At 44.1% G+C, this 25280-nt stretch overlaps 1 protein-coding gene across 1 annotated transcript; it reads left to right on the forward strand.

Moving 5' to 3' along the window:
- Positions 1 to 1705: 1705 nt before the first annotated feature.
- LRPAP1 (LDL receptor related protein associated protein 1) lies at positions 1706 to 21586 on the forward strand. Its single transcript, XM_034772370.1, has 8 exons — positions 1706 to 1962; positions 10053 to 10197; positions 12328 to 12452; positions 13882 to 14002; positions 15034 to 15192; positions 16544 to 16626; positions 19308 to 19484; positions 20792 to 21586. Exons 1-8 carry the CDS (start codon positions 1783 to 1785, stop codon positions 20855 to 20857), a joined length of 1056 nt encoding a protein of 351 aa, XP_034628261.1. The 5' UTR covers positions 1706 to 1782; the 3' UTR covers positions 20858 to 21586.
- The last annotated feature ends 3694 nt before the right edge of the window (positions 21587 to 25280 follow it).

Raw genomic sequence — 25280 nt, forward strand, 5'->3', positions numbered from 1 at the left:
AAGGAGGGAACTTGCTGTACCCAAAAAGTATTGGAGGGTGCAGAACTGAAGCAGCAATAACAGCACTGCCATAAGAACAGATATTTCCACAAGATTTCTGCCATGTCTGTTGGGGTGCTGGAATCAAGAGAAGACAGCACAGGCTAGAGATTAATGATTTATGGGTTTTAAGGGCAGATTGGACCATTTTGATCACCTAATCTGACCTGTAACAGGCTAGAGCACCTTTCCCATTAGGTTGTGCAATACGTAATAGGTATTTTTTTCATTTATTGATATAATAACCCAGGTTCTACATGGAAGTTTTGACCACATGCTTTAAAAACCCAAATCTAAATGCTGACACACAGATCAGGAGGTGGATATTGCTCAACCCAACTCCCCCATCAATAATTGGATCTTGCCTTACACTTTGTGTATGATGCTTTTAGAATCATAGAATATTAGGGTTGGAAGAGACCTCAGGAGGTCAGCTAGTCCAATCCCCTGCTCAAAGCAGGACCAACCCCAACTAAATCATCCCAGCCAGGGCTTTGTCAAGCCGGGCCTTAAAAACCTCTACGGATGGAGATTCTACCACCTCCCTAGATAACCCATTCCAGTGCTTCACCACCCTCTTAGTGAAATAGTATTTCCTAATATCCAACCTACTGCATCCCCCACTGCAACTCGAGACCATTACTCCTTGTTCTGTCATCTGCCACCAGGCAGAACAGCCTCACTCCATCCTCTTTGGAACCCCCCTTCAGGTAGTTGAAAGCTGCTATCAAATCCCTCCTCACTCTTCTCTTCTGCAGACTAAATAACCCCAGTTCCCTCAGCCTCTCCTCATAAGTCATGTGCCCCAGCCCCTTAATAATTTTTGTTGCCCTCTGCTGGACTCTCTCCAATTTGTCCACATCCCTTCTGTAGTTGGAGGGACCAAAACTGGACACAATACTCCAGGTGTGGCCTCACCAGTGCCGAATAGAGGGGAATAATCATTTCCCTCTATCTGCCAGCAGTGCTCCTACTAATACAGCCCAATATGCCGCTGGACTTCTTGACAATGAGTGCACACTGCTGACTCATATCCCGCTTCTCCTCCACTGTAATCCCCAGGTCCTTTTCTGCAGAACTGCTGCTTAGCCAGTAGGTCCCCAGCCTGTAGTGGTACATGGGATTCTTCCTTCCTAAATGCAGGACTCTGCTCTTGTCCTTGTTCAACCTCATCAGGTTTCTTTTGGCCCAATCCTCTAACTTGTCTAGGTCACTCTGGACCCTCTCCCTACCCTCCAATCAACCAATCCAAGCTGATTACTTAGATACCTAAAAAGGTGCTTTCAGTAGGAGAACTGCAACCTGCATTTTCCTGCTATAATTCAGGCTCCCCCTACAAAAGTTGCTCAAAAATCAAAAGCAAAAATTTTGATTTTTATTTTTTGGCTTGTATGTTCTATATTTAAGCTGCTGCCTGATACTGAAATAGCAAACACCATTGCACAACGAACGCTGTGCCTGCAGAAAGCTGCATTGTCAGCTCCCTCACAAGAGCGCTGGTTGAACAATTAGTCCCTTCCGAGATTTCTTTAAGCCTCCCATCAGCCCCCTTTGTGCAATGTATTCTGGGTCTTGTAGTCGGGGTTTGTAAGGATTCCCTGGGGCTGGATCATTTGCCTTCACGGCGAACTACAATGACCACGGTGCCTTCTGGAGCACTGCAGCGTGGGGGTTGTAGTTTTCCTCTTATCCAGGCCGGCTGCTTGCTTGGGTGACTCTGCAGCAGGAGGAGGCGGGGGGACGATGTCTGCCGTTTGGGAGCTGCTGGCTCTGAGCTCCTCTCTGCTGCTGGTTGTCTTGGCGCAGGGGGGCAAATACTCCAGGGAGGTGAATGAGGCTGCTACAGCCGGCAGCCCGAAGCGCCAGGAGGCCGGGGAGTTCAGGGTTGTGAAGCTGAACCAGATCTGGGAGAAAGCGCAGCGGGTGAGTCGCTAATTCGCTTCCTTGCAACTGCATCCCCTGCTCCCCTGCGCGCTGGGGTCAGGATGCCGGGGCCTGGCAGCAAAGCGCAGCATTTTCAAACCTCCCTGTCTGAAGCTGGGCCCTTGCCCCCGTCTTTAGGAAGCTGAGCACAAGTGGTCTGATTTTCAGAGGGGCTGAACCCCGGCAGCTCCCATTGAGTGGGATTTGTGGGTGCACTTCTGCCAAGCAGGAGATTTAGATGCCTAAATATGGATTGTGGGGCCTACCTTTAGGCAGCCAGCTTTAAAAATATTGGCCCAAATGCAGGAAGAAGCTTAAAGGTATGGTGGGCCCCAGTATATTTGGTGGTGGTACGAACATGTACCACTGCCTCTGAGTCTTTCTCTGGGATTGCGGAAATGTGGAGCAAACTGCACCCAATATCACTTACTATGTGATGTGCGATATTAGGTACCAGATAAAGGCCCAAGCTGTCTCCCCTGTGCATCCTCCCTCTCCCCGGGAACTTTCATTGATTATGTGAGAGCTGTGTACGATTTTCACCAGGGACACACCAGCCTCCTCAGGCGATTCTGTAAGTGAGTTTGTAGGAGAGATCTGGCAACGCCCATATGTGCTTCTACTAACAAGCAATCCCATCCGGTGTGTAACATCATCTGGAAAAAAGTGGAGGGATTTTATGATCTGGGAGCAGGAGCTTTGGTGCAACAGTGCTTACAGCACACCTCAGTGACCCAGCCCACGTTTGATTGACTGATTGACGGGTCTGTGACCCCTTCCTCAATCCAGCGCAAAAGGTGCCTATTAGATGTGTGTGGTGGACCTTGACTGAAGGTCCACTTGCCCTTATGTGCTAATTGCAATCCCTGTCACTGCCCTTCCAGCTCCCAGGTTGGGCCTTCCCTTAGGCACTTGCCCTGATTCCCTCCCCCACTAGCTATGCCATTCTTCTCACTCCTGTGTGTCTGTGGTGATCCCTATCCCTTGGCCTTGATGTTAGATCACCTCTATTTTAGGGACTTATATGGCCCCCATTACTATAATATCTGAACACCTCACACTATTTAAATCAGCGCTCGCCAATACGGTGCTCGTGGACACCATGGCTCACCTACTGACAAGGGAGCGCCCCGCCACTGAGGAGCGCGGCGCTGGACAACCAGCCGCCAAAATGCTGCTGAGAAGCATTTCGGCGGCAACGCTTCTCGATGACGCCAGTTCTCGGCGGCATTTCGGCGGCGACGTTTCTTGATGACGCCGCTTCTCCGTTGTTCGGCGCCTGCCATACTGAAAGGTTGGGGACCACTTATTTAAATGTTTTTGCCCTCATAACACCCTGATGGGGTAGGGAAGTGCTATTATTCCCCCCCACCACCACCCTTTTTTTTTTTTTTTTTCTCTCCTACAGATCGGACAAGTCACTTTAACCTCGGTTCTCAAAGTCAGACAGGCAGCCTCTGGTGGGGCAGAGACTTGAACTCAGGTCTCCTAAGTCCTAGCCTAGTGCTGTAACCTCCATGTTTCAGTAAACACCTACACACTCACCCTAAATTCCAATATTGTGCCCTCATTATGTACCTGGGGCTCTGGGATCCCCTTCTGTGTTCTGGCAGAGAACTCCCTCAGGCCCTGGGCTCAGATACTATGCCCTCTTCTCATGCCCACAGGAGTCTGCTACCCTCACCGTAACTCCAAGTGTTCTGCCCTCCCTGCATGGCAAATAAGACTGCCTCACCTCCAAAATTCTGCACACATAGCAAGAGCAGGTGTCTTAAATCTCTCTCCCCTCACCTGTACATGTGGGGAGGAAGTGCCATCTAGGAAAAGCCAACAGGTGGGGAAAACGGAATTCCAGAATATAGATGTGAAAGCACTCATGACAATGCTGAGATTGTCCCTTAAAATCAGTTTTGCAAAACTGGAATATCTTGTGAATTTCTGATTAGAGGAACTCGGTAGCACATTATTATACAGATATTACACTAAGGTGTTAAAATGTGAGCTGAGGTAAAGAATTGAGCTATAGTAATGCTAGAGGTCCAGGGTGTCCTCTTTAGACAGGCAATACGTTGTTTAGACTAAATGTGCCTTTAATAAGCAGCAGTTCTCACTACCTGAATTTTACTTTCAGGTTCAAATTAACCAAAAATCTCCATTCACCTGTCCTTTTTTTTGTGCAAGCCTACATGATCCTTTCAGCAAATCTTCACTAAGATTTTTAAGCTGGTAATGAAATCCCAAACCAGCTTCACTGCTGCTTTCCTGTGGAAGGTTTGTATGAGCCTTCTTCCAACATTGAGCTCTATATTGTGAGCTTTGGTGACCATAGTCTTTCTGACCATTTATTAGAAGTAGCTGAAAATAAAGAGCTCTGTGGTTTTGCATCAGGGGTGGGTGTTGCAATTCAGTACTGCATCGCAGCCATGTAATTCAGCTGAGCAGTGCTGCACTATTCAGTGGTAACCCAGTTCCTCTCAATTTCCCAGAAATAAGGTTGATCTCTCTCTCTCTCTCTGTCCATGGCTAACTCCCATTCTTCCTAGAACTGATACTTACTTGACCTGCAATACGTATCCGAGGGATCTCAGTGCAAGGACTCCCTTTATCGAGGGCCTGATTCTACACCGGTGTGGGCAAAATATGGCCTGTGGGCCTCATCCAGCCCATCGAACAGTTCTGTCCGGCCCGCCATGATTAACTTTTCTGTCCAGCCTCCTCTGCCCCCTCACGATCTCCGAGTCCGGGCCGCTAAAAGTCCCACGGTGCAGCACGGCTCAGGCAGGCTGCCTGCCTGCTGTGGCCCCACATCGCTCCCGGAAGCGGCCGGCTGCTGCTGGTATGTCTCTGTGCACCCCAGGCAGGAAACCAACCAATGGGAGCTGCGGGGGCAGTGCTTGTGGGGGTGAGCAGTTCACTGAGACCCGCTGTCCCCCTCCCCTCAAGGGGTGCGCAGAGATGTGCCAGCAGCTGCCGGCTGCACGCACTTCCAGGAGCGGCGTGGGGCCACGGCAGGCAGGCAGCCTGCCTGAGCTCTGCTGTGCCACCGACCGGGAGCCACCTGTGGTAAGCGCCTCCCGGCCAGAGCCTGCATCTCGCACCCCCTCCTGCACCCCAATCCCCTGCCCCAACCCGGAGCCCCGTCCTGCTCCCAAACTCCCTCCCAGACTCTGCACTGCCTCCTGCACCCCAATCCCCTGCACCAGCCCGGAACCCCCTCCTGCATCAAACTCCCTCCCAGAGCCCACACCCCTCACCCTCTCCTGCACCCCAACACTCTGCACAACCCCGGCGTGCCCTCTTGCACCCAAACTCCCTCCCAGACCCTGCACCCCCTCCATTAATATAGTAGAAATGTGCAGCCCGTGACGACTTAACAAAATTTGTGAAGTGCCCCCCTCCCCTGAAAATTGTTGCCCACCCCTATTCTACACCCACTGAAGTTAATGACAAATTTTCCATTGACTGTAGTTAATTCTTAAAGAACCCTTTGTGCTTTTGTTTTTGCAGCTCAGATAGGTCTAATATCATCTGCTACTGAATGGTCCCATCATGAGCTTTAAATCCTAAGAAACAATAGGTTCCAAAGTCTAGCATGATATTGTGTTGTGAAGTCCATTGAGTTCCATTCTTTAATCAGAACCGCCTTGCTTTTGCTGCTGTGGGTAATGATTACAACTGAGCCTAGCAATCTTTGCTATGACATTGTAATGTTTCACAGATTCTCTGGTGATAGTTCCCAATGTTGTCAATTAACAATATTAAACATTAGGCAAAGAGCAAATAATTTGGCACTTGACAGCTTAATTATAAACCTCTTCTGATCAACTTTCATTGCTAGCTACGCTCAACTCTTGGTACCATTTGCCAGTGTTACAGTCAGTAAGGTTCCACATATGTGCACCTTACCCCTTCACTGTTTTAGGTGATATCATCCTGGGATCTGTGTGAGATGAACTTCAAATAGGAGCAGTGCTTTGAGTACCAGTTTTACTGCTCTCTTTTCAGTATCCAACACTGATATAAGAACAGACTACGCAAAATAATTCTACAGAAGTTTTGGCAAATTTGAAAGGCTTTACCCTCTTCTTATGTTTTGTAATGTTCCAGGTATCCTTTTCTGAATTTCCCATTGAATTATGTTCTAAATTGGATTTCTGTTCTGAAATGGGAATATTTCAGAAACAGAACATTACAATTTTGGGAAAAAGCCACCGTTGTGACTAAGATGATAATCAAAAGTTACTCAGGGCCAATACAAGACATGAAAAATGGACACCACAAACATGTTTGTTTGTTGTTTGCAGGAAAAAACAGGTTTAAATATTGTATGTAAAGTTTCCATGTTTATTTTAAAAAAAAAAACTTAAAAAGGAAGTCTTTTAAAAAAAAGTTGCAGAAAAAATTCAGTGTTTGAAATAATATTTGATTTCTGTGAAACTTCTTCATTTGAAAATTCCATTTTTCTCTCTCCTTAAGCTTAAAGTTTGTAACATGTTTACCAGCCATGTGCCATATGTAGTGACGATAAATCAGGCATCTAACTGTGGACAATGCAGTTGATCCTTTATTAACTAGAAAATGTATGTCTAATGACAAAGTATATATTTAAAGGTTTTATTGCAACAATTTTGAGAATCCTTGAGAATTAAATCAGTTTGGCGTGTGAATTATTTCTAGTGTATTTCCGTGTTCTGTTAGTTCTGCATGAAAGAAAGCTTAACCAACACCAGTGTAGGGTTAAATATTAGTGGATTGTGCAGGAACTCAGCCACCCACTTTACCTTTACAGCCAATTGTATAGAAGCTGTGGAGAAGCCTGTGGATGAGACTGAAGTAATGACTAAGCTGTCAAGGTTCAGTCCTAATTGAGCGAGCTGCTAAGCAATGTGGCCCCAAACCAGCAAAGCACCTAGGCTGTGATGTGCCTCCCTCTTCAAAAAAGTGTATAAGCACGTGCTAAAGTCTCACTGACTGCATGTGCTGACATGCTTTGCTGAACAGGGACAGGCCACACACTTAAGATCTCTGCTGAATTTAAGCCAGTGAATAATCCCATTGAAGTGGATGGCATAGAAGTCAATGTTCTTAACTCTTTGATCGGGGCCAGAGAGCTCAATATCTTGCAGGATCAAGAGCTTTAGGCTTAGCTGTTTTTCTAACTACTCTAGGTTTTAGAGTAAACTAAGGTCCTGATTCAGCAAAGCACTTTCACAAGTTAGTAGTCCTTCTGTGCCACTGTATTCAAAAGGACAATTCATGCTTAAATTGAAAAATGTGCTTTGCCGTGTTGGAATCTAACTTAATGATATATTAAAATAGACAATTCAGAACAGTCCTAAATGGTGTGAGCTGTGTCTTTGAAGTTACCCTTAGCTAACCTGTATACTCCAAAGTGAATTTCTGTGTCTTATCAGTGCCATTTGCTTGTTTGTTTTTTAAAAAATATGTTTAATTTCATTAATGAGAAGTCAGAGAATATTTCTGAAACACACTGATTGATATCTTGATGTTCTGAAATAGTTTCTCACTTTTTGTGGAACAAGCCAGTTTCTGAGTGTAGATTTGGTGCATCTCTTTTTCATTTATCGTTGTATAGCCATTAGTCTGAGTGTGTTAGCAAATAACTTTCACTCACTACGTTATTTTATAACAGATGGATCCAAGCTTCCAAGTTCAGAAATGGATCCAAACTTTCCAAAAGATGGGGTGCTAGATTAGCAGAGGTAAAATGACGTAGAAAACTCAGATGGGACCTCGCTAAAGCCAGGCTGCTAAAGTGGTTTTTTCTGACCTCACTTCCCCATTGTCTTCCATATCCCCTTCTTGCACAATGCCCCTCTCCCCCAGGACTATTAAGTAAATGCAAAAATTAATGCTAGTGTATTATTTGATTACTCCAATTTAAAGTGACAGAAATCAGGAATTTCAAAAACTGTGACTCCTATTATAGCAACCTGGATTCAGTGACAATGCACATCAGTAATTATTCCTATTCCTGGGTGTGAGGTTGGTTTTTTTTTTTTTTTTTTTTTTTTTTTTGTTAAATATATACAACATCATTTTCAAGTTAATCAAACACTCCTCTAGAAGCCTTACATTTTTAATTTCTTCATGGTTATGGCCTTGATGGCTCATCCTTTCACAGATCCAAGGCCAGAAAAGACCTTTGTGATCATCTATTCTGCCCTCCTGTACAGCACAGACCACAGAACTTACACTCTAGAAATTCTTTTGGGGATCTTCTATAAAAACGTACAATATTGATTTTAAAAATGGTCATTGATGGAGAATCCACCACAATTCTTGGTAAATTGTTCCAATGGTTAATTTCTCTCACCATTAAGAATGTATGACTTGTTTCCAGACTGAATTTGTCTAGCTCTAGCTTCCAGCCATTGGATCATGTTACAGTGTTCTCTACTAGATTGAAGAGCCTGTGATTAAATATTTATAAACTGTAATCAAGTCACCCCTTCACCTTCTCTTTGTTCCGCAAAGCAGATTGAGCTCTCTGAGTCTGTCACTATAAGGCAGGTTTTCTAATCCTTTAATCATTCTTGTGGCTCTTCTCTGAACCCCCTCCAATTTATCAACATCCTTCTTGAATCGTGGGCAACATCCTTCATGAATTGTGGGCCACAGTAGTCCAGTAGCGCTCGCACCAGTCCCAAATATAGAGGTAAAATAACCTCTCTCCGCCTACTCAGGATTCCCCTCTTTATACATCCCAGGATTGCATTAGCTCTTCAGCCACAGAGTCACACGGGGAGCTCCTGTTCAGCTGATTAGCCACCATGATCCCCAAATCTTTTTCAGAGTCACTGCTTTCCAGGATAGAATCCCCTATCCTGCAAAGTATGGCCTATATTCTTTGTTCCTAGAGGTATACATTTAGCCATAGTAAAACACACATTGTTTGCTTGTGCTTAGTGTATCAAGCAATACAGATCACTTAGAATCAGTGATCTATTCTCCTCATTTATTTATCACTCCCACAATGTTTGTCATCTGAAAACTTTATCAGTGATTATTTTATGTTTTCTTCCAGGTCACTGATAAAAATGTTCAATAGCATAGTGATGATATCAGGTTAGTTTGACAGGATCCATTTTCCACAAACCCATGTTGATTTACATTAATTACGTTACCATGCTTTAATTCTTTATTAATCAAGTCCCATATCAGCCACTGCATTATCTTGACCAGTATTGATTACAGGCCTGTAATTACTTGGCTCATCTTGTTTACCCTTTTAAATATTGGCACAACATCAGCTTTCTTCCTGCCTTCTGGAACTTCCCCGGGTCTCCAAGATTTACTGAAAATCAACACGAATGGTCCAGCAAGTTCCTTATCCAGCTCTTTTAAAACTCTTGGATGTGAGTTATCTGGACCTACTGATTTAAATATCTATATGTTCTATTAATGCAGTACCTGGAGAACTTCCATAGCTGCTCATAATTATTATGTTGAATATTAACCATATTTTGTTGGGATAGAAACATTTCCCTGAAGCATTTTGCAACTCAATAACTGTAGAAATCTTAGTGCATTAAAACCAGAAAATGAAATTGTCTAATTTTCCAAGATGAAGAAATGAGGTCAGATTAAAGGAACAATAAATTAAATTAGATATTTCAAAATCTTTGTTTTAATAATCTGCAGAATCAGTAACCGCTAGGGATTTTTTTTTTTAATATTATAATGTCCCATTAAAAGTTCACCTGCTTTCCTTCCCTCCCCAACCAAAGCTGAAGAGAGTTAATTTAAAGCTTAATGCCAGCAGGAAATACGTTTTTTTACCCACGCATGGCCAGTGCTGCTGTTACAGAAATGATTGGGGCCTGAGGAACAGAGGCAGCTTTAGCATATGGATGTTAAGGACCAATGGGAGCATCATACAAGGAGTTTATTTGTACAGTGTCTTGCACACTGAGGTCCCTGTTTTCTGTCTGACACTGTCCCGTTTCAGTGGAATATCAAATATTGTTTTCTATGCCAGTCTAGCTTCAGAGGTAACTTTGCAGCTGTGTATGCACATGCATGTTATTACAAGGCAACTAACCAAAGCATTTCTCTGTTCTCATTAGCTTCATCTATCGGCAGTAAAATTGGCAGAGCTACATAGTGACCTCAAAATACAAGAAAAGGATGAGCTGAGCTGGAAAAAGCTGAAGGCTGAAGGGCTTGATGAAGATGGAGAAAAAGAAGCCAAACTTAGACGCAATTTAAATGGTAAGGAATAACTTTGCTGAAGAGGCCAGAATTGTCACTCGGTACCTAAAGTTAGGTGTCAACATTTATTTTTAGGTCATTAGATAAATGGCCTGACTTTCAGAGGCAATAAGCACACAAAACACATATTGAAGACAGTGGGAGGTGCCAGAGCTGGGCACAGGTCCTACAGTGGAATGAGATTCCTAGCTTTAGGCACCTAGGGTTTGAAAACTTTGTCTCAGAAAAAGCACAGAACAAAATCAAACAGCATTGCAACTTCATTGATAACTTGCTTTTCATCCTGTTGATGATTTTATTTATTCCATTTATTTTTAGACACTCTTTAAAAATAGAAGTTCTCTTGACTTCTGAAATTGAGCTATTATATTGTGTATAAAATCTTCATCTTGATTTTGCACCTGCAGAAATTGAGGCCAGTGTCTGAAAATATGGCCCTGTGACTTGCCTGAGGTCACTTGGAGAGTCAGTTGCAGCGCCTTAGTTAGACTCTCCTAATTCCCGGTTTTGTCATCCTTCCTCCCCAATATGCTCACTCTGAGGCTATCCCTCAGGCTGTTCTGGGGACAGTGATGGCTTCTGAAGAGGGTGCTGCTCAGTGCCCTTCTCCTAAAGGGGTTATAATGGTGACTCAGAGAATTTGAGTTTGCAGGAGAAGTATAGTGTGCTTCATGTGAAGATTTAAAGACACAGCCAGGACTTGGGAGGCCTGACCTTGCAACTGACTAGCTGTGCGAGGACGGACTCTGTCCCTATTTTGCAGATAGGGAACTGTGCCACAATTACTCCTAATTAACAGTGTGTTGAGCATTGATTAATGTTGCAAAACTCTTGGAGGGTCTCTGTAGGTGGCATAGAAGTGCTGATGGTATATTGGTAGTATTCACTTGTTACATCCTGCCCCAAAATCATCCTCCATTCCATGAAGCTTTTATTTTACGGTAATTTCAGATTTGTAGTCAGTGTGCTTTGAGGTCAAATAAACTATTTTAGCTATTCTGTCTGGACACACACAGTTTAATTGCTATCGCTGTTAAGAATATTGGAATGAGCTCTTCAGAGCAAAGGAGTCTGCCCCTCAGTAGCCTGAACAATCTTTAACCTTAGAAATCTGAATGCCTTAGCGGTGTCTCAGTAGTTCAATGCTATTGCAAAGTCCCAACAAACTGATCAGCAAAGAATGACATTGAGTAGGATGTTTATAAGAATGTTATGTTTTCCTTAGCTCTCTTTGAAATCATATGACTTAGTTGGTCATCAGTTGCATACTGAACAAACATACAGAAATTCATTTACAATGAAGGAAAAATATTAATAATGTCTTACAGTGGTTGCTATTAAAGTCAATGCTTGCCACTAGCTACTATATGGTTAATAGCTATTTCCTATTCTAACGATTGCTATGGGAGGTCTGTGGCAGATGCTGCCCTTTTGATAGTAACTACTGTAAGTGCTATGTCGTCTTTTTAACTGGGACACACTGGGGAGTGAATTTCTGTATCCCATTTCAGTATGTGCTGAATGAAAGTGACTTTGTAACTTCAAAGCACTGTGTGAAACTGACATTTCTGTGGACAAAATGGGCTAGGTGCTTTGCAGACAATTCAGACGACAAACACCTTACCTTGAAGATAGTCTTTTTTGTTTTGTTTTGTTAATGTATAGACTCATGGAAAATAAAAGGTGAAAATGGAGCTGTTTAGCAAGTATCTTGTTCCATGCTTTTTCTTTGATCTGGTTTGTCTGGTATTTTATTTTTGTTAGCTTTCTTCAGGGAAGATCCAGGATTGATGGGCCTCATGGTAGATGTGTGTCTTAAGGAGAGACTCAAAGGAGAGGGCAGAGATGTAACGCCATGCTCTTGGGTGGGTCATCAGTAAGGGGATCAAACCTGGGACCTCTGGATCTTAAAGCATGAGCCTCTGCTGCCTGACCTAAAAGACCCAGCTCTGTTAGCCAAAGCTATAGCTGGCTCATCTACTTCTATATGTGGCCCTGCTACCAATAGAGGAAGACAGAACACCTCATTGAGTGGGCATGGATTCCACAGACTCTCAGGAAAGCGGTTCCAGGGGGGTCAAGGGGAACCATCTCCTATTGGTTCTAATGTTTCTTGTTTTTCACTTACAGTAATTATGACTAAATATGGAATGAATGGAAAGAAAGATGCCCAACTAGTAGATACCAATTACATTAAAGATGGCACAGAAAGTGATGTGCTAGATGATCCAAGACTGGAGAAATTATGGAGCAAGGTGTGTTTATTTTCTGGACATTTCAGTGTATGAAGTAAATGTTCATTCAAGTGTATGTTTAAGTTTTCTAGAAACCCCTGACTTGGACTGAGAAGCTTTAGAACTCTGTTTCCAAACACTGTGCCAGGTGCTATGACATGTTGAGTGCCCTCACCTTCCACCAGAATCATTGGGTGTTGAGGGTACTTCTCTTCTCAGAGGATCTGGTCCATTGTACCTGTTACACCCACTATATCTGGGTGAAATCTTGATGACAGTGAAGTCAATGGGAGTTTTGCTAATGCCTTTACAGGGGCCAGGATTTCACTCTGTATGAACATTCAGGGATACAGCTGTGTACCTTGGGTTTGGTTTTGTTTAAATGGCTAAACTTAATTAGAAATATTTCATAGAATTATTTAAAAAAACAATTTATAAAGGATTTTTTTCACTTGAAAATCCCACCCTGTAGTGTTCGTGAGTGAAACCTTCCAGAGTTCGCGCTAGTGCCTGAAAACAAGAACTGTTCCAGTTTGGACAGTAACAACAGACTGGAAGAACCTGCAAAAAGGAAATAATTAGTAAAAAGTAGATTTGTTTTTTAAATTCTTCGCTTTATCAATCTACGGTGGTGTAAGTAAAACAGCAAAGGAAGTTTTTTTTATTTTTTGGTTTGGTTGTTTTTTTTTTAATAAAATCAAATTGAACCTGACAGTGCCCTTCTTTGAGAAATGGCAACAACAACAAAATCACTTGGAAGAATTCCCCACACAAAATTTGAGCCTCTGGCTCTGTACAAATATCAAAAGATTTCACTTTTAACCTGTGGGAAGAAAAACAGAGCACCATCCATCCTCCTACCAGGGAAGCACATCGAGTGCCTCTCTAACTGCGAATAGCTAGTACAATGGGAAACAGCTTGGTGCAGAGCAGGGACACGACACACAGTACGGTATTTACTTGCCAATAGAATGAGAGCTCTTGAATAGATGTTCTCCTTATGTGTCAGTCTAAATCCCTAGTGGAAACAAACCCTATACATTCAGGTGTGCAGTTCATGTCTCTTACATCAATAACTGACTGACTGCTTCCTAAGGAATGTGTGTGACAGGGATATTAGGCTCTACAATAATACAAATAATAATAAATAACAATTTTCATCATGTCTCTGGATATTTGGTTGGTGAGATCCTGGCCCCATTAAAGTTAACGGTAAAGCTCCCGTTGAATTCAGTGAGGACAGGGTTTCAGCCCAAGTCTATGTTCTGCCCTAATATTGAGACACAATGAGACATAAAACGAAGAGATTTTGAAGGGAAGCTTGACCTAATCATTTTTTTTTTTTTTAAATGTGAAGGGAATTTTACTTGGCAAGTGAGTGTATGTAGCATCACTTGGCCTCGGAAATGAAAAAAGATTATAGTTTCTGTCTCGTTCATATTTCTTTCAGGCCAAGACCTCTGGGAAGTTTTCCGATCAGGAGCTGGATAAGCTATGGCGGGAATTTAAGCATCACAAAGAAAAGATTCATGAATATAATATCCTGTTAGAGACTGTGAGCAGAACAGAAGGTGTCTGAATGTTTGTCTGATGTTTCCAGTGCAGTGCAGCCCTCGCTCTGCCGATCGCTCAGTTGGTTTAAAGTATCTTTAAAATCCTAAAGACGGATTGTTAGGTTTATATTAGGATTGCTTTGCAGATGCTGCCATTCAGATACTTGCAGGGCACAAGTCTGTATCCTCTGCCAAGAATCTCTATAGCTAATGGAACCGTTGCTGTTCTTTGTTTTATAACACCTGCGTGTGTTTCAGTGAGCAAGGAGATTGTCAGCTTAGCAAAATAAATTCATTATGGCTTTTGGGAAAATATCAGCAAGTGCTGAGCCCCTGTTCTAGTCGTTGGGCCCTGATCCAGTGGAAAATAGGTCCGTGGAGACGCCCAATGTGCAAGCGGGGGGGATCAGATCTGGGTTCGAGCTGAGGAGGAAGGATGGAGTTACGGCTAGAGCAGTGACGAGCTAGATTCTTCACAGCTAAGGTCTGTGCTGGACCCAAGAGGATGGGAGCAAAGGCGGCTTTATGCCACTTTGTGCTACCTCCAGCTAAGGCTACCAGAGGTCAGTTTGCTGCCTGGCACGCCACACCTGGCACAGGTTAGGACACCACCTGAGGCTGCTCTAACTTATGCCTGGCTGCTAACAGCCCCTCTGGGGCATTCCAGCAGCCTTTTTAGCAAGGACTCAGAAGTGTTCCGCCCATATTCCTGTTCCCTAGGGCAATGCTGTTGTGCTGCTGTAGGGATTTTTCAAGAAATAGGGCAATAGAATTCTGGATCTTCTTATTGACATTGTTGACCTGATTTATGTATTATATATGATAAAATATTTCTGCACTGCTCCTGTCCAAAGCACGTAGATTGAGAAGCAAACACTCTTAAAAATCAGTGTTATTAAAGTGCACTATTTATGCTAATTTACTAGTGGGTCATGTGTTGATAAGATTTGAGCACCAACTGCTCCCATCCAACTTGCTGGAATTTGCAGGTACTTCTGTCCTCTTGGAATTTGGCCTATTATGAATTAATGTTTGTATTTTGATAACAGAAATCCACAAAAATGTGATCAACCCATCTGAAGAGGACCAATTCAAAGAGGAAATCTTGCATGGCAAACACACAGAACTCAAAGACAAAATGCGAAGCATCAATCAAGGGCTTGATCGTTTACGTAAAATCAGCCACCAGGGATATGACACAGCCAGTGGTATGATTCACTCTGTTTCACATTCATTTATAATCAGTTTTATGAGACGTCAGTAGGTAAATAACCAGTTATAATCCAAAGGAGCCTTGTACAAAGTGCTGACAAACAGACATGGGGTATTTAAAGGGACGCATTAGCCCATTCTGTTTAAGTGCTGATTTTACAGTCCAAGTACCCTGTTTGTCATCTACAGCAGTGGTTCTCAACCCGGGGTCCAGGGCCTCCTCGGGGGGAGCTCGCGAGAAGGTTCCAGGAGGTCCACCAAGCATGGCCAGTGTTAGACTCACTGGGGCCCACGGCAGAAAGCCAAAGCCTCCCTATATGGGGCTGAAGCCTAGGGCCCTGAGCCCTGCCACCCGGGGCTGAAGCCAAGGATGAGCAACTTAGCTTCTCAGGGGCCCTTGTGGCATGAGACCCCAAGCAATTGCCCTGCTTGCTACCCCCTACCATCTCCCTGGCTTTTATATGCAGAAAACCAGTTGTGGCACAGACGGGCCGTGGGTTTTTTTTATAGCATGTTTGGGGGGCTCAGAAAGAAAAAGGTTGAGAACACCTGGTCTACAGAGGCCCTTCATATAGGACAGGAAACAGGTTCTCATGATGCTTCCATTCCTTGTGCCTTTTGGTTGAGTGGGAAAGTGGAACAAACCATTGTCCCTGAAAATGATCAGGAGGTTTGCCTCTGATTCTCTCCAAATCTGCATGTTTCTCAGAGATCTATGGGGTCTCAGGGCCAACTCTGCAGAGACCCTGTGGGTACTCATTCCCTTTTGGCTACTTAGAGCTTTTCTGCAGCATGGCTCCTGTAATGCCATGCTGCCAGAGTTGCCCCAGTGGCTGCTGCCACTGGAACTTCCCCTTATGGGGAAGGATGTTTTTTTCACAATGGAGCGCTGATTCTGATTGGACCCTCTAGGCGTTATTACAATACAAAAAATAAATCCTAATAATCATTAGGGGAAACCATCACCATTTCTGGATACCCAGGGAGGGTTAAATGCAGGGAATAGGATGGGGGACACTCCTGTCTTCCAAGCCCACCCAACAGCTGGGATTTCATTTCATTTACCATGAAGGCAGAGAGGGTAATGGAGACCATAAACAGGGTGTGTTTGTGTCTCCTTTAGGTTTTGTTTTGTAAAGGTCCCATATCTACCATACTAAACATCTAAGTAAAATATCAGGATTTGTCCTCCATCTAGGTAGATCTGCTCAGTAATGCAGTGCCAGTGTGTGCCCGTTTCTCATGTAAAGCCATGTGGGTGTTGCTGTTAATTAGTCATGTTAACATGGTATCAAATATTAACAACTTAAGTATTAAAATAATTATGTTTTGTGTCTGTTGGTTTAGAATTTGAAGAACCCAGAGTGATTGACTTATGGGACATGGCCAAATCAGCCAACTTTACTGAGAAAGAACTTGAATCATTTCGGGTAAGATAGAATTTAGATAAAGGTTTTCTCTTCAACATTAAGAAACGCTATGTACACTACGTTCAGGATGTGGTAATGCACCCTTTTCCCTCCTGTTATTCTTCATTCATCATGATCAAGAGCCAAACTTGGGACCCAATCTTGCAAACACTGAAGCATATGTGTAACTTTACTTATGTGAGTAGCTCCATGGTCTGTCGTGGAACCTCATAGGAGTAAAGTTACGCATGCACCTAACTGTTGATAACAGTGGGCCCTTATTTTGTGCAAACAGATCACCTCTCCAATCATCTTCTAATCCCCAATTGTAATTAATGCTTTGGGAAATAATGGAAAGGATGGAAACTAAAACCAAGAAACACCAGCTAGCTAACTTCCCCACCAGGCTGTTATTTTGCTCCTTGTGGGAGGGTTACTTTTTGGTCATTTCATGGGAAGGAGCAGTGCACAGCTAACCCAGAGAGGCACAGCGATCCTGTTCAGTGTGAATGCCTTTTTTGAGAAATGAATTACTGTGGTGTTCGTGCTTGCATTTTTTGGCATTTTTAATTTCATCATTAAAAAAATCTCTATTTAGTTTATACCATGCCTGCTTGTCCTGTTTCCCTGACTGCTTGGAGACAGCAATATCTTGCATTCGTGGCTGGGGGAGCTGTGCCCTCAAGTCTGCTTCTGAATTTTTATCTGTGTATTTATAAAGTCCCCATCATAACTCCCCTGGGAAGTATTACTGTGCCCACTTTACAGATGAGTAAGTAAGGCACAGAGAGATTAAACTACCTGCCTAAAGTCATGTGCAAAATCTGGCAGAGCCTGTAATTGAACCTAGATCTCCAGAGTCACCATCCAGCCCACAAGACCATTCTTCCTTAGAAACATGCAGTCTGATTTCCACACTCAGTTAAACATGTTTTAATTACATTGACCTCTGTGAGCTGTGGATCAGGCATACACAACAGTGGGAGAGGTAGATCAGGCCCATGGCATCTGTCCCTGGAATAAGGAAAACTCCCGTTTTTTCCACCAGTAGGATCTAAAATAAGAATATGAAACAGTTTAGAAACAGACTGAATGTTTGGGCAGAAACCTTCCTTTAGGGAAATGCCATGCACCAGTGCTGAGATCTGCTGCTGTCAGCAGCACAGCACATGCTGGGGTATCGTCCTAGAAAGAGGAAGGTAAGGATTACAGGGTGCACTTCACGGACTTATAATGTGGGAAGAAGAGTTAAAGGTAGAAATTTGCTGAAATTCTTGTTTCAGTACTCAAGAGCTAACGCTAAGGTCAGGCCTTCGTGTTTGTTATTTTGGCTGATCTCCTGTAAAGCAAACCGCACAAGGCTTTATAAGGAAAGGTGCTGCGTTGGCACATCATCCAAGGAAAATAGCTTGACCAGATTAGCAACTTCAGGCAAACCCAGTGCTAAAATATAGTGGCACGTAGTGTGTAAAACAGAATAGAACGTTAACAGGCTAATCCTTTCCCTCAGCAGTCAAACTGTTGAGAGGAAAGCGAGACCTTTGCTTCTAAAGTTGGAGGAGACCCATTAGAGTGGCATAGGTTTTTTTTTTGTTTTGTTTTTTTTCCCACCAGCTCAGAGTGAAAACTCTGCTAAGCTAGACTCGAGTCAAACTAGTGTCAAACATTGTGTAAGGGTTTGTCTACAGTACAGCTGGGAGCAAGCATCACAGCTCTGGTAGACAAACTTGTGTTAGCGGGGCTCACACCAGCATGCTAAAAATAGCAGCAGCCGAGGCTTGGGCTTGCCACCCGCACTTGGGCGGTAAGGTTGGTCCTAGCTTGAGTGGCTAGCCTGGGCTTCCGCCAATGCCGCAACGTCCACACAGTTAGTTTTAGCATGCTAGCACAGGTCTGCCTAGCCAGACTGGCAGGCTCGCTCCTAACTGCAGTGTAGACATGCCCTACGTGAAATAAGTGAGGTGGATTTCAGTCTGGTTCTTTGTGCACAGGTGTTACATCGGAGAGGGAACCATCACCATAATTGGCACAACAGTTGGTATTGCTGGTAGTGAGGGCCAGCCCCGAAAGTTCATGGAGACTAAAGTTCCTCTCGAACAGTGGTCCAACGAGAGCCTAACTGGGTGTTGAGGGATGCTTGCATTTTTGCTGCCTCTGCCACAGTATACATGAGATCTTCTCTGTGGATAAATCCGAGATGTCATTGATGTCAACCTGGCCCCTTTCAGCACTAGTCGAAGAGGTTGTCACTTTGTTCTGTTCCAGGCACATCACAGCTTGTGGTAAAACAATACAGCAAATCAGGGGATGGCTGGGCTGCCAATCAGAAAAGAGCTAATTCTGAGCATTAAGGGCCTGATATTGAAAAGTGACCTCTGTAAGAATTGTAAGAATGCAAAAAACGCATTGTAGAAACTTCTAGGCTTTTCCATGGTGCTTGTCACCATAGTATCATTGCGCCTCTCAGACATTAATGACGCTTGTGCAGTAGGTTGATGTTTGGACGCTTTTCTTCAAAGCTGAATTTCTGGATGATTATGATGTTCCATTACCCCAGCGGTCTTAAGAAGCAGAGCGCTGGAAGGGCTTTCAGTGTGTGACGCTCATTAAAATTGCATTAGGAATGTGCTGCAGGGAAAGAGAGGGAGGAAACCTCGGAAAGAAGACCGCATTTAGCCTGAAATGTGTATTCATTGTTCTAGGAGGAGCTGAAACACTTTGAAGCAAAAATTGAAAAACATCATCATTACCAAAAACAGCTAGAGATTTCCCATCAGAAACTGAAGCATGTGGAGGGAACGGGCGATAAAGATCATCTGAGCAGAAACAAAGAGAAATATGTCATGCTAGAAGAAAAGACTAAAGAATTGGGATACAAGGTCTGTACAAATACGATGTGTTGTGAAGTTTCTATATGCCGCCAGTGTAGGTTTAACTCTGCTAGAGGGAATTTGGATTTTCCTGTGCTTATTATCCATGCTATTGACTTATTCGTTATTAGTCATCATTTGTATTACAATAGTGATTTGAGGCCCTATCATGGGAGCCGGCCCTTTAAGGGGAGTCAGGGACCAGCCCACCTGAGACAGGTTCTTGTAAAGGAGAAGGAGCCAACTCAGGCCCAGGTGGAAGTAATTAAATCCCATGGTGGCTGGTTGGCAGCTAATTAGCTAATGAGTCTGATAATGGATTACCAGGGCTCAGCTGGAGTGGTTCTCAGACACAGGAAGCTCCTGGGGAGAGGAGCTCGCAGGAGAAGCCTGGAGCAAGAGGCCTGGAAGCTGTGCTCCTTCAAACTGTGGCAGGAAGCCCGCCTGGTCTGTCAGGAACTATATGCTGCCCCAGAGGAGCTGCAGCTAACCAATCTCTACAGGCTTCTGGCTCCAGAGAAGGATTCTTCCCGGTTAATGATAGTAGGCATGACTCCAGGGTAGGGGGATGCAAGCCAAGAGAACCCTGCTGGAGCTGGGTGGGAATGGATAAACTAAGACTGATTCTGTCTCCCAGCTAAGATGCTGGGGTGAAGATTTGCTTGTATTTTCATTGGGTCTTTTTGGTTAATAAACTAGACCCCTCAGAATGAGCATTGTTCCTTATGTAGTGTTAGTGAACTTATTGATGATATTAGGGGAAATCCAGGCAAACAGCATTTATAGTGCCACACTTGGCCAGAAGGGGGTGCTATAGGGCAGGTACATCCTGGGGCAGATCCCATTTGATATTGGGGTACCATTGTGCTGGGCACTGTTCAAACACATAGTAAGGGACAGTCTCAGTCCTGCAGGATTTACAATCTGAATAGACAAAACAAAAGGTCAGAAAGGAAATTAGTATTGTTCCCATTTTAACTGAGGCATCTTTGTCCAGGGTTACACACAAGAAGCCTGTAGGAGAGCTGGGCATGGAAGCCTGAGTCCCAGTCCAACGCCTTAACCACAACACCATCCTTCTTGTCATATCAGGAAATCCTGATTCTAAATGTCGAAGAAGTTCACTGTTGCTACGACTGGGTAATAGGTTTGGCTTTCGGGAATAGTCTCATTCAATTGGGCCTTAAAATTCTCAGTCATCGGGGAATGATCTTGTCCTTCCACAGGTCTGTCAAGTGCCGTATACACCAATGGTAAAATGTCAATATGTAACAACATTTCCTGATCACTTAGTGAATATCTTTTTGCCCTTTTAGGTAAAGAAGCACCTACAAGACTTATCAAGTAGACTCTCAAGAGGTCTTCAACACAACGAACTCTGAACGTATTTTCCATGTTGTGAGATCAATATACCCAATAGATCACTTTTCCTGGGACTTATCGAATACCTAGAGAAGCAGATAATTTAATATTAAGCACCCAACAGGATTGTCCTTTGTAAGGAATATGTTTTCAGTGCTTTTACATTTTAGTCACTGAACTGATACTGTGAGAGTCAAATTAAATGAACCAGTTATAAATATACATTTAATTTGCACATCTTTTATCATTTAAACTTTGCATCCTGCATCACATCAGCCTTTCAAATAATCATTCCAAAAAAACAGTAGGGACTATATGTGAGAGCTCTGCTGTTTTTACTATTGGGGAAACTACATTTTGTTACCAATAAATCCATCCTGATCAATGAAACCAAAATTGAAGTCAGTGGGACTACTGACCGGTCTAACACAAAGTATGCGTTTAAGGCATTGATGCTGCAAAGACTTAATAGAAAGTTAGAATAATCTAAATGTACAACCTAATCTAGTGCCCAGTGAAGTAAACTGAAAGACTTTCACTGAATTCAATAGACATTGGATCAGATCATCGCTGCAGATAATCTTATAGTGGGTGAGTAAGGAGGGAAGAAGGGTTGGAGCCAATTCTTCCCAGATATTCATAGATTAATGAATATTTCAGAAGCTCCTGGATTTGTATGACTGTTTTTCACATTTGTTCAGAGAGTTTTTGTGACACTTAAATCATTAAAAAAACAAAATGAGACATCAGTGAATTGTCTTTTCCTCTCTCCTTTGATTAAAGATAATTCCAGCACTTTTGCTAGATGCTGGAATTCATTTTGAGCATGCACATCATAATCCCTTGTGGCAGTGGGCATTTTTTGCAGCAGAAGAATGTGTTTATTTTGTATTTTGAATGTTTGGAAGGTGCTCTATATCAAAGTCACTGACTGGATATTAGAAGTGATGCCTATAGTTAAGGTTACCCTAACGTTCCAATATACGACCCTGTTTTCCATTTTTATAACTTTACCAAACTTCAACCATTTGGGTTTAAATTGTCCATGCTGGGTGTCTGCCTCTGCTTGAAAAATTTTTAAGTTTCAGCTAAAACTGTTCCAAGAACAAGGGCAAAAGAAAATATGGATGCTAATAAGTTCGTACAGCCATTTTGCTGAGAAGCTCAAGCACTTACATGCTTCAGATCAGGGATTTTGCTTCTGAGGAAATAAATAATTTTGTTTGAATGATGTGCCGAAAATAAAGAATAGGGACACACATTGAATGATGAGGACGGAAAGAAATTATTCGATAGGTACCCATTCAGTGAGCACCATCTATCCCTGTGCACTGAATGAATCAGGAGTCCAATGGAAAGAACAGCATAGGATAATGCATACACACAAGGAGGCTGAATTAAAGTGCCTGGGCATCCTCAATTTTAGCATTTTGCATGTTTGACTTTGCAACCTTAATGTTCTTTTAACGTAGTAGAAGTGAGACTAAAAACAAAATCCTAAATTCTAAAGAAATACAATTGATCCCTATAAACACAGACTCTCCCATCAAATACCTACCATAAGCTACTACAGGGAAAAGCCTGAGAAAAGAGATTGGTCTTTCACCCAATCCTGAAAAATCAGCAGACAAAGAGGGGAAACGATGACTTTTAAGGATCATCTTTTAAAAAAAAAAAAAAAAAACATTCCCTCTGTAGCATCCAGTTGGGAGGGGAGAAGAAATCATGTCAGCCAGAGCTAACACAATGATCAAGCTCTGTTGGTCAAAAAGGGCAATGATCTTGGAAATGGCAATAAATTGTCCGTTTGATAGATCAAGTTGTTTTCCAGTGGACTGTGGACTCATCAGGATCCTTAAGGACTTTCATTGGTGGCATAGAGACAGATTGGGTTAGCATTGTGGCAGAATGGCCTGTAGTCTACACACGCTCTTCACATAGCAGTCCACTTCCATCATGCAGGGCCTGATTCACCTCTCACAGGGGTGTAAATCAGTGCAGTAACAGCAGGGAAGGTGAGATCAGAATCAACTTTGCAGTGTAGACCTTGGCATGTCTGGTGCTCCATTGTCCAGGGATATTAAAATAGATATATTTTTACTGAAGGGATGGTTGGTCCATTTGTTTTATATGTGCTGCAGCTTGGTTCCGTAGAACCTATATTTTGATTTCCAACCAAATCAGGTAAGTGCTTTATTCTGCTGAGACAGAGGAACTGAGCACCATGCAGTTCACTATCTATGCCTCTTTTTCAGATGATAACTTAAAAATGAAGCTCAGTCATCTCTGCTAAATAGTTTAAAAAAAAATCCTTTAGCACTTCTTGGGAAGAGAATCAGTTTGTCCTATTTCTATGGTTGCCAGCTACACTGTTTTCCAGATTGCTGTTAATGGCTCGTCACTATTCTCCATCCCAGAGGTGGCTGCGTTACCATAATAGTGCATGTGATTGTGCAATGAGGCTGTAGAAATATAAGCCATTACAATATACAACTGAAAACACGATATGCGATCTCCTGTGGCCTTTGCTATTCTGTTGGTGGAGTAAGTGGTCAGCTTTCGTACCATGCACCCATTTGGCATTCAGTGCTTGTGTAACACCGACAGACCCTTGGTCGTCGGTGGGCGGAATCAATCCGGGGACCGCTGGAGCTTAGTGCATGAGCCTTTACTGCAGGAGCTAAAAGCCAGTGGCCTCTTAGCTAAGGCTGTGGAGCAGACTCATTTTGTCTCTCTCGTTAAGTGGTCTCGGTGCCACTAGGTGGGACAGAACACCACAACCAGAAGGTGTGTGGGTTACACTTGCAGACTTGTTTTACAGTTTGCATTCTGCATAGCCCACTTCATTGTCCACTGAGAAAATAATTTCATCCAATGTGCAGAACAAAAAGCAGCAAAGACATGGAATAAAAAATATGCCCCAAAAAATTTAGGAAATCCCAGTGTTTAGAGCCAAGACCTGCTTTTTTTTTGAGTCAGATTATCAAGCCTCAGTTGGACTACACAGTAGGGTGACCAGACGTCCCGATTTTCTCGGGACTGTCCCGATATTTGCTTGTTTGTCCCGTGTCCCGACCAATGTTAGGTCCGGACATGGGACAAACAAGCGAAGGCTCTGGAGCCCGGAAGGGCTCACAGTCCCCCGCCCTGACTCCGCCCCTTTCTCCCCCCATTGGCTCCCTCCCCAAATCCCTGCCTCTTCCCCAAGCACACCATTCCTCCTCCCTTTACAAGTGCTGGAGGGAGGCCCCGGAAACACGGGGAGCATGGCGCTGGGGTGACTAAGAGTCCGGCCTGGCCCCGAGCGCAGGCAGGACTCAGTCGGGCGGTAGGGAGAGTAGAGGGCAGCCCGTGGGGCCAGGCGGTGGCTGTTCTTCCCACCTGGGCAGCAGGACTCGGGAGCAGCTGCTGCTGCAGCTGCTGCTGCAGCTCCTACTGCCGGGGCTGGAGGAAGTGGCCACGGCGCTCGGCGGCTGCAGCTCTGGCGCCCGGGCCCGAATCACCCAGGCCTGTTGCAGGGACCCAGCAGCGCGCACACTGCGCCCAGCCCCTGGCCAGTCGCGTCTGGGCTGGCTGCCCAGCTGGTGCAATCCTGCGGTAGCCCCGGGGCCGAGGCAGCGGCAGCCCAGCCCTGTTCGTTCCCCTGCGGGACCCGAGCGGGATGGGGGGGCTGGGGCCTGCTGCCCCCACTCCGGCCATGTCAGTAGGAGCTGCAGCAGCGGCTGCTCCCAGGTCCCGCTGCCCAGGTGGGGAGAACAGCCGCCGCCTGGCCGCGTGGGCCGCCCCCCGACTCTCCCTCCAGATACCACTGATTGAGTTCTGCCTGGCCGGACTCTCACTCACCCCGGCTCTGCGCTCCCCCTGCATCTCCAGGGCCTCCCTCCAGCGCTTGCAGAGGGAGGAGGAAGGGTGTGTGTGTTTTTTTGCTCTGCCACCCTTTTCTTTTCTTTTTTTTTTTTTTGCTCTGCTCCCCCTACATCCCGATATTTGACCTGGGTGATCTGGACTGTACATTGATGTCTACTTTAGCCAATTTGTAGTAGTTTGGTGAGAATGGGCAGTAGCCGGTCCTAGCGATTAAAAGCTTTTCCAGGGAGAGAAAGATAGGTGGTATCTTATCGCACAAAAAGGAAGAAATAATAGTGGTAGCTCAGCGTAGAGGATGCAACACGTGCATGCTGACAATAATCCAAACATAATCCCCTGGCATATTCCGGAAATTGAACATTCATTCATGTACCTGCCCCAGCTGATGGCAATCTTGCATGTAGTGCAGGGGTTCCCACACTATGGTACAACTGGTTGGAAGCGACATGTCAAAAATCTCTTGTGGCGGGGGGGGTCAGTTTCTAGCAAACAGTTGTCACATGCTCTTCAGCAAGCCAGGAAGCAAAATGCTTCCTATCCTGGCTGCTTTGAGCCCTTATGGTAATTAACACGCAC

This window comes from Trachemys scripta, chromosome 5 (genome assembly GCF_013100865.1).
Source record: "Trachemys scripta elegans isolate TJP31775 chromosome 5, CAS_Tse_1.0, whole genome shotgun sequence".
Lineage (NCBI taxonomy): Eukaryota > Metazoa > Chordata > Testudines > Emydidae > Trachemys > Trachemys scripta.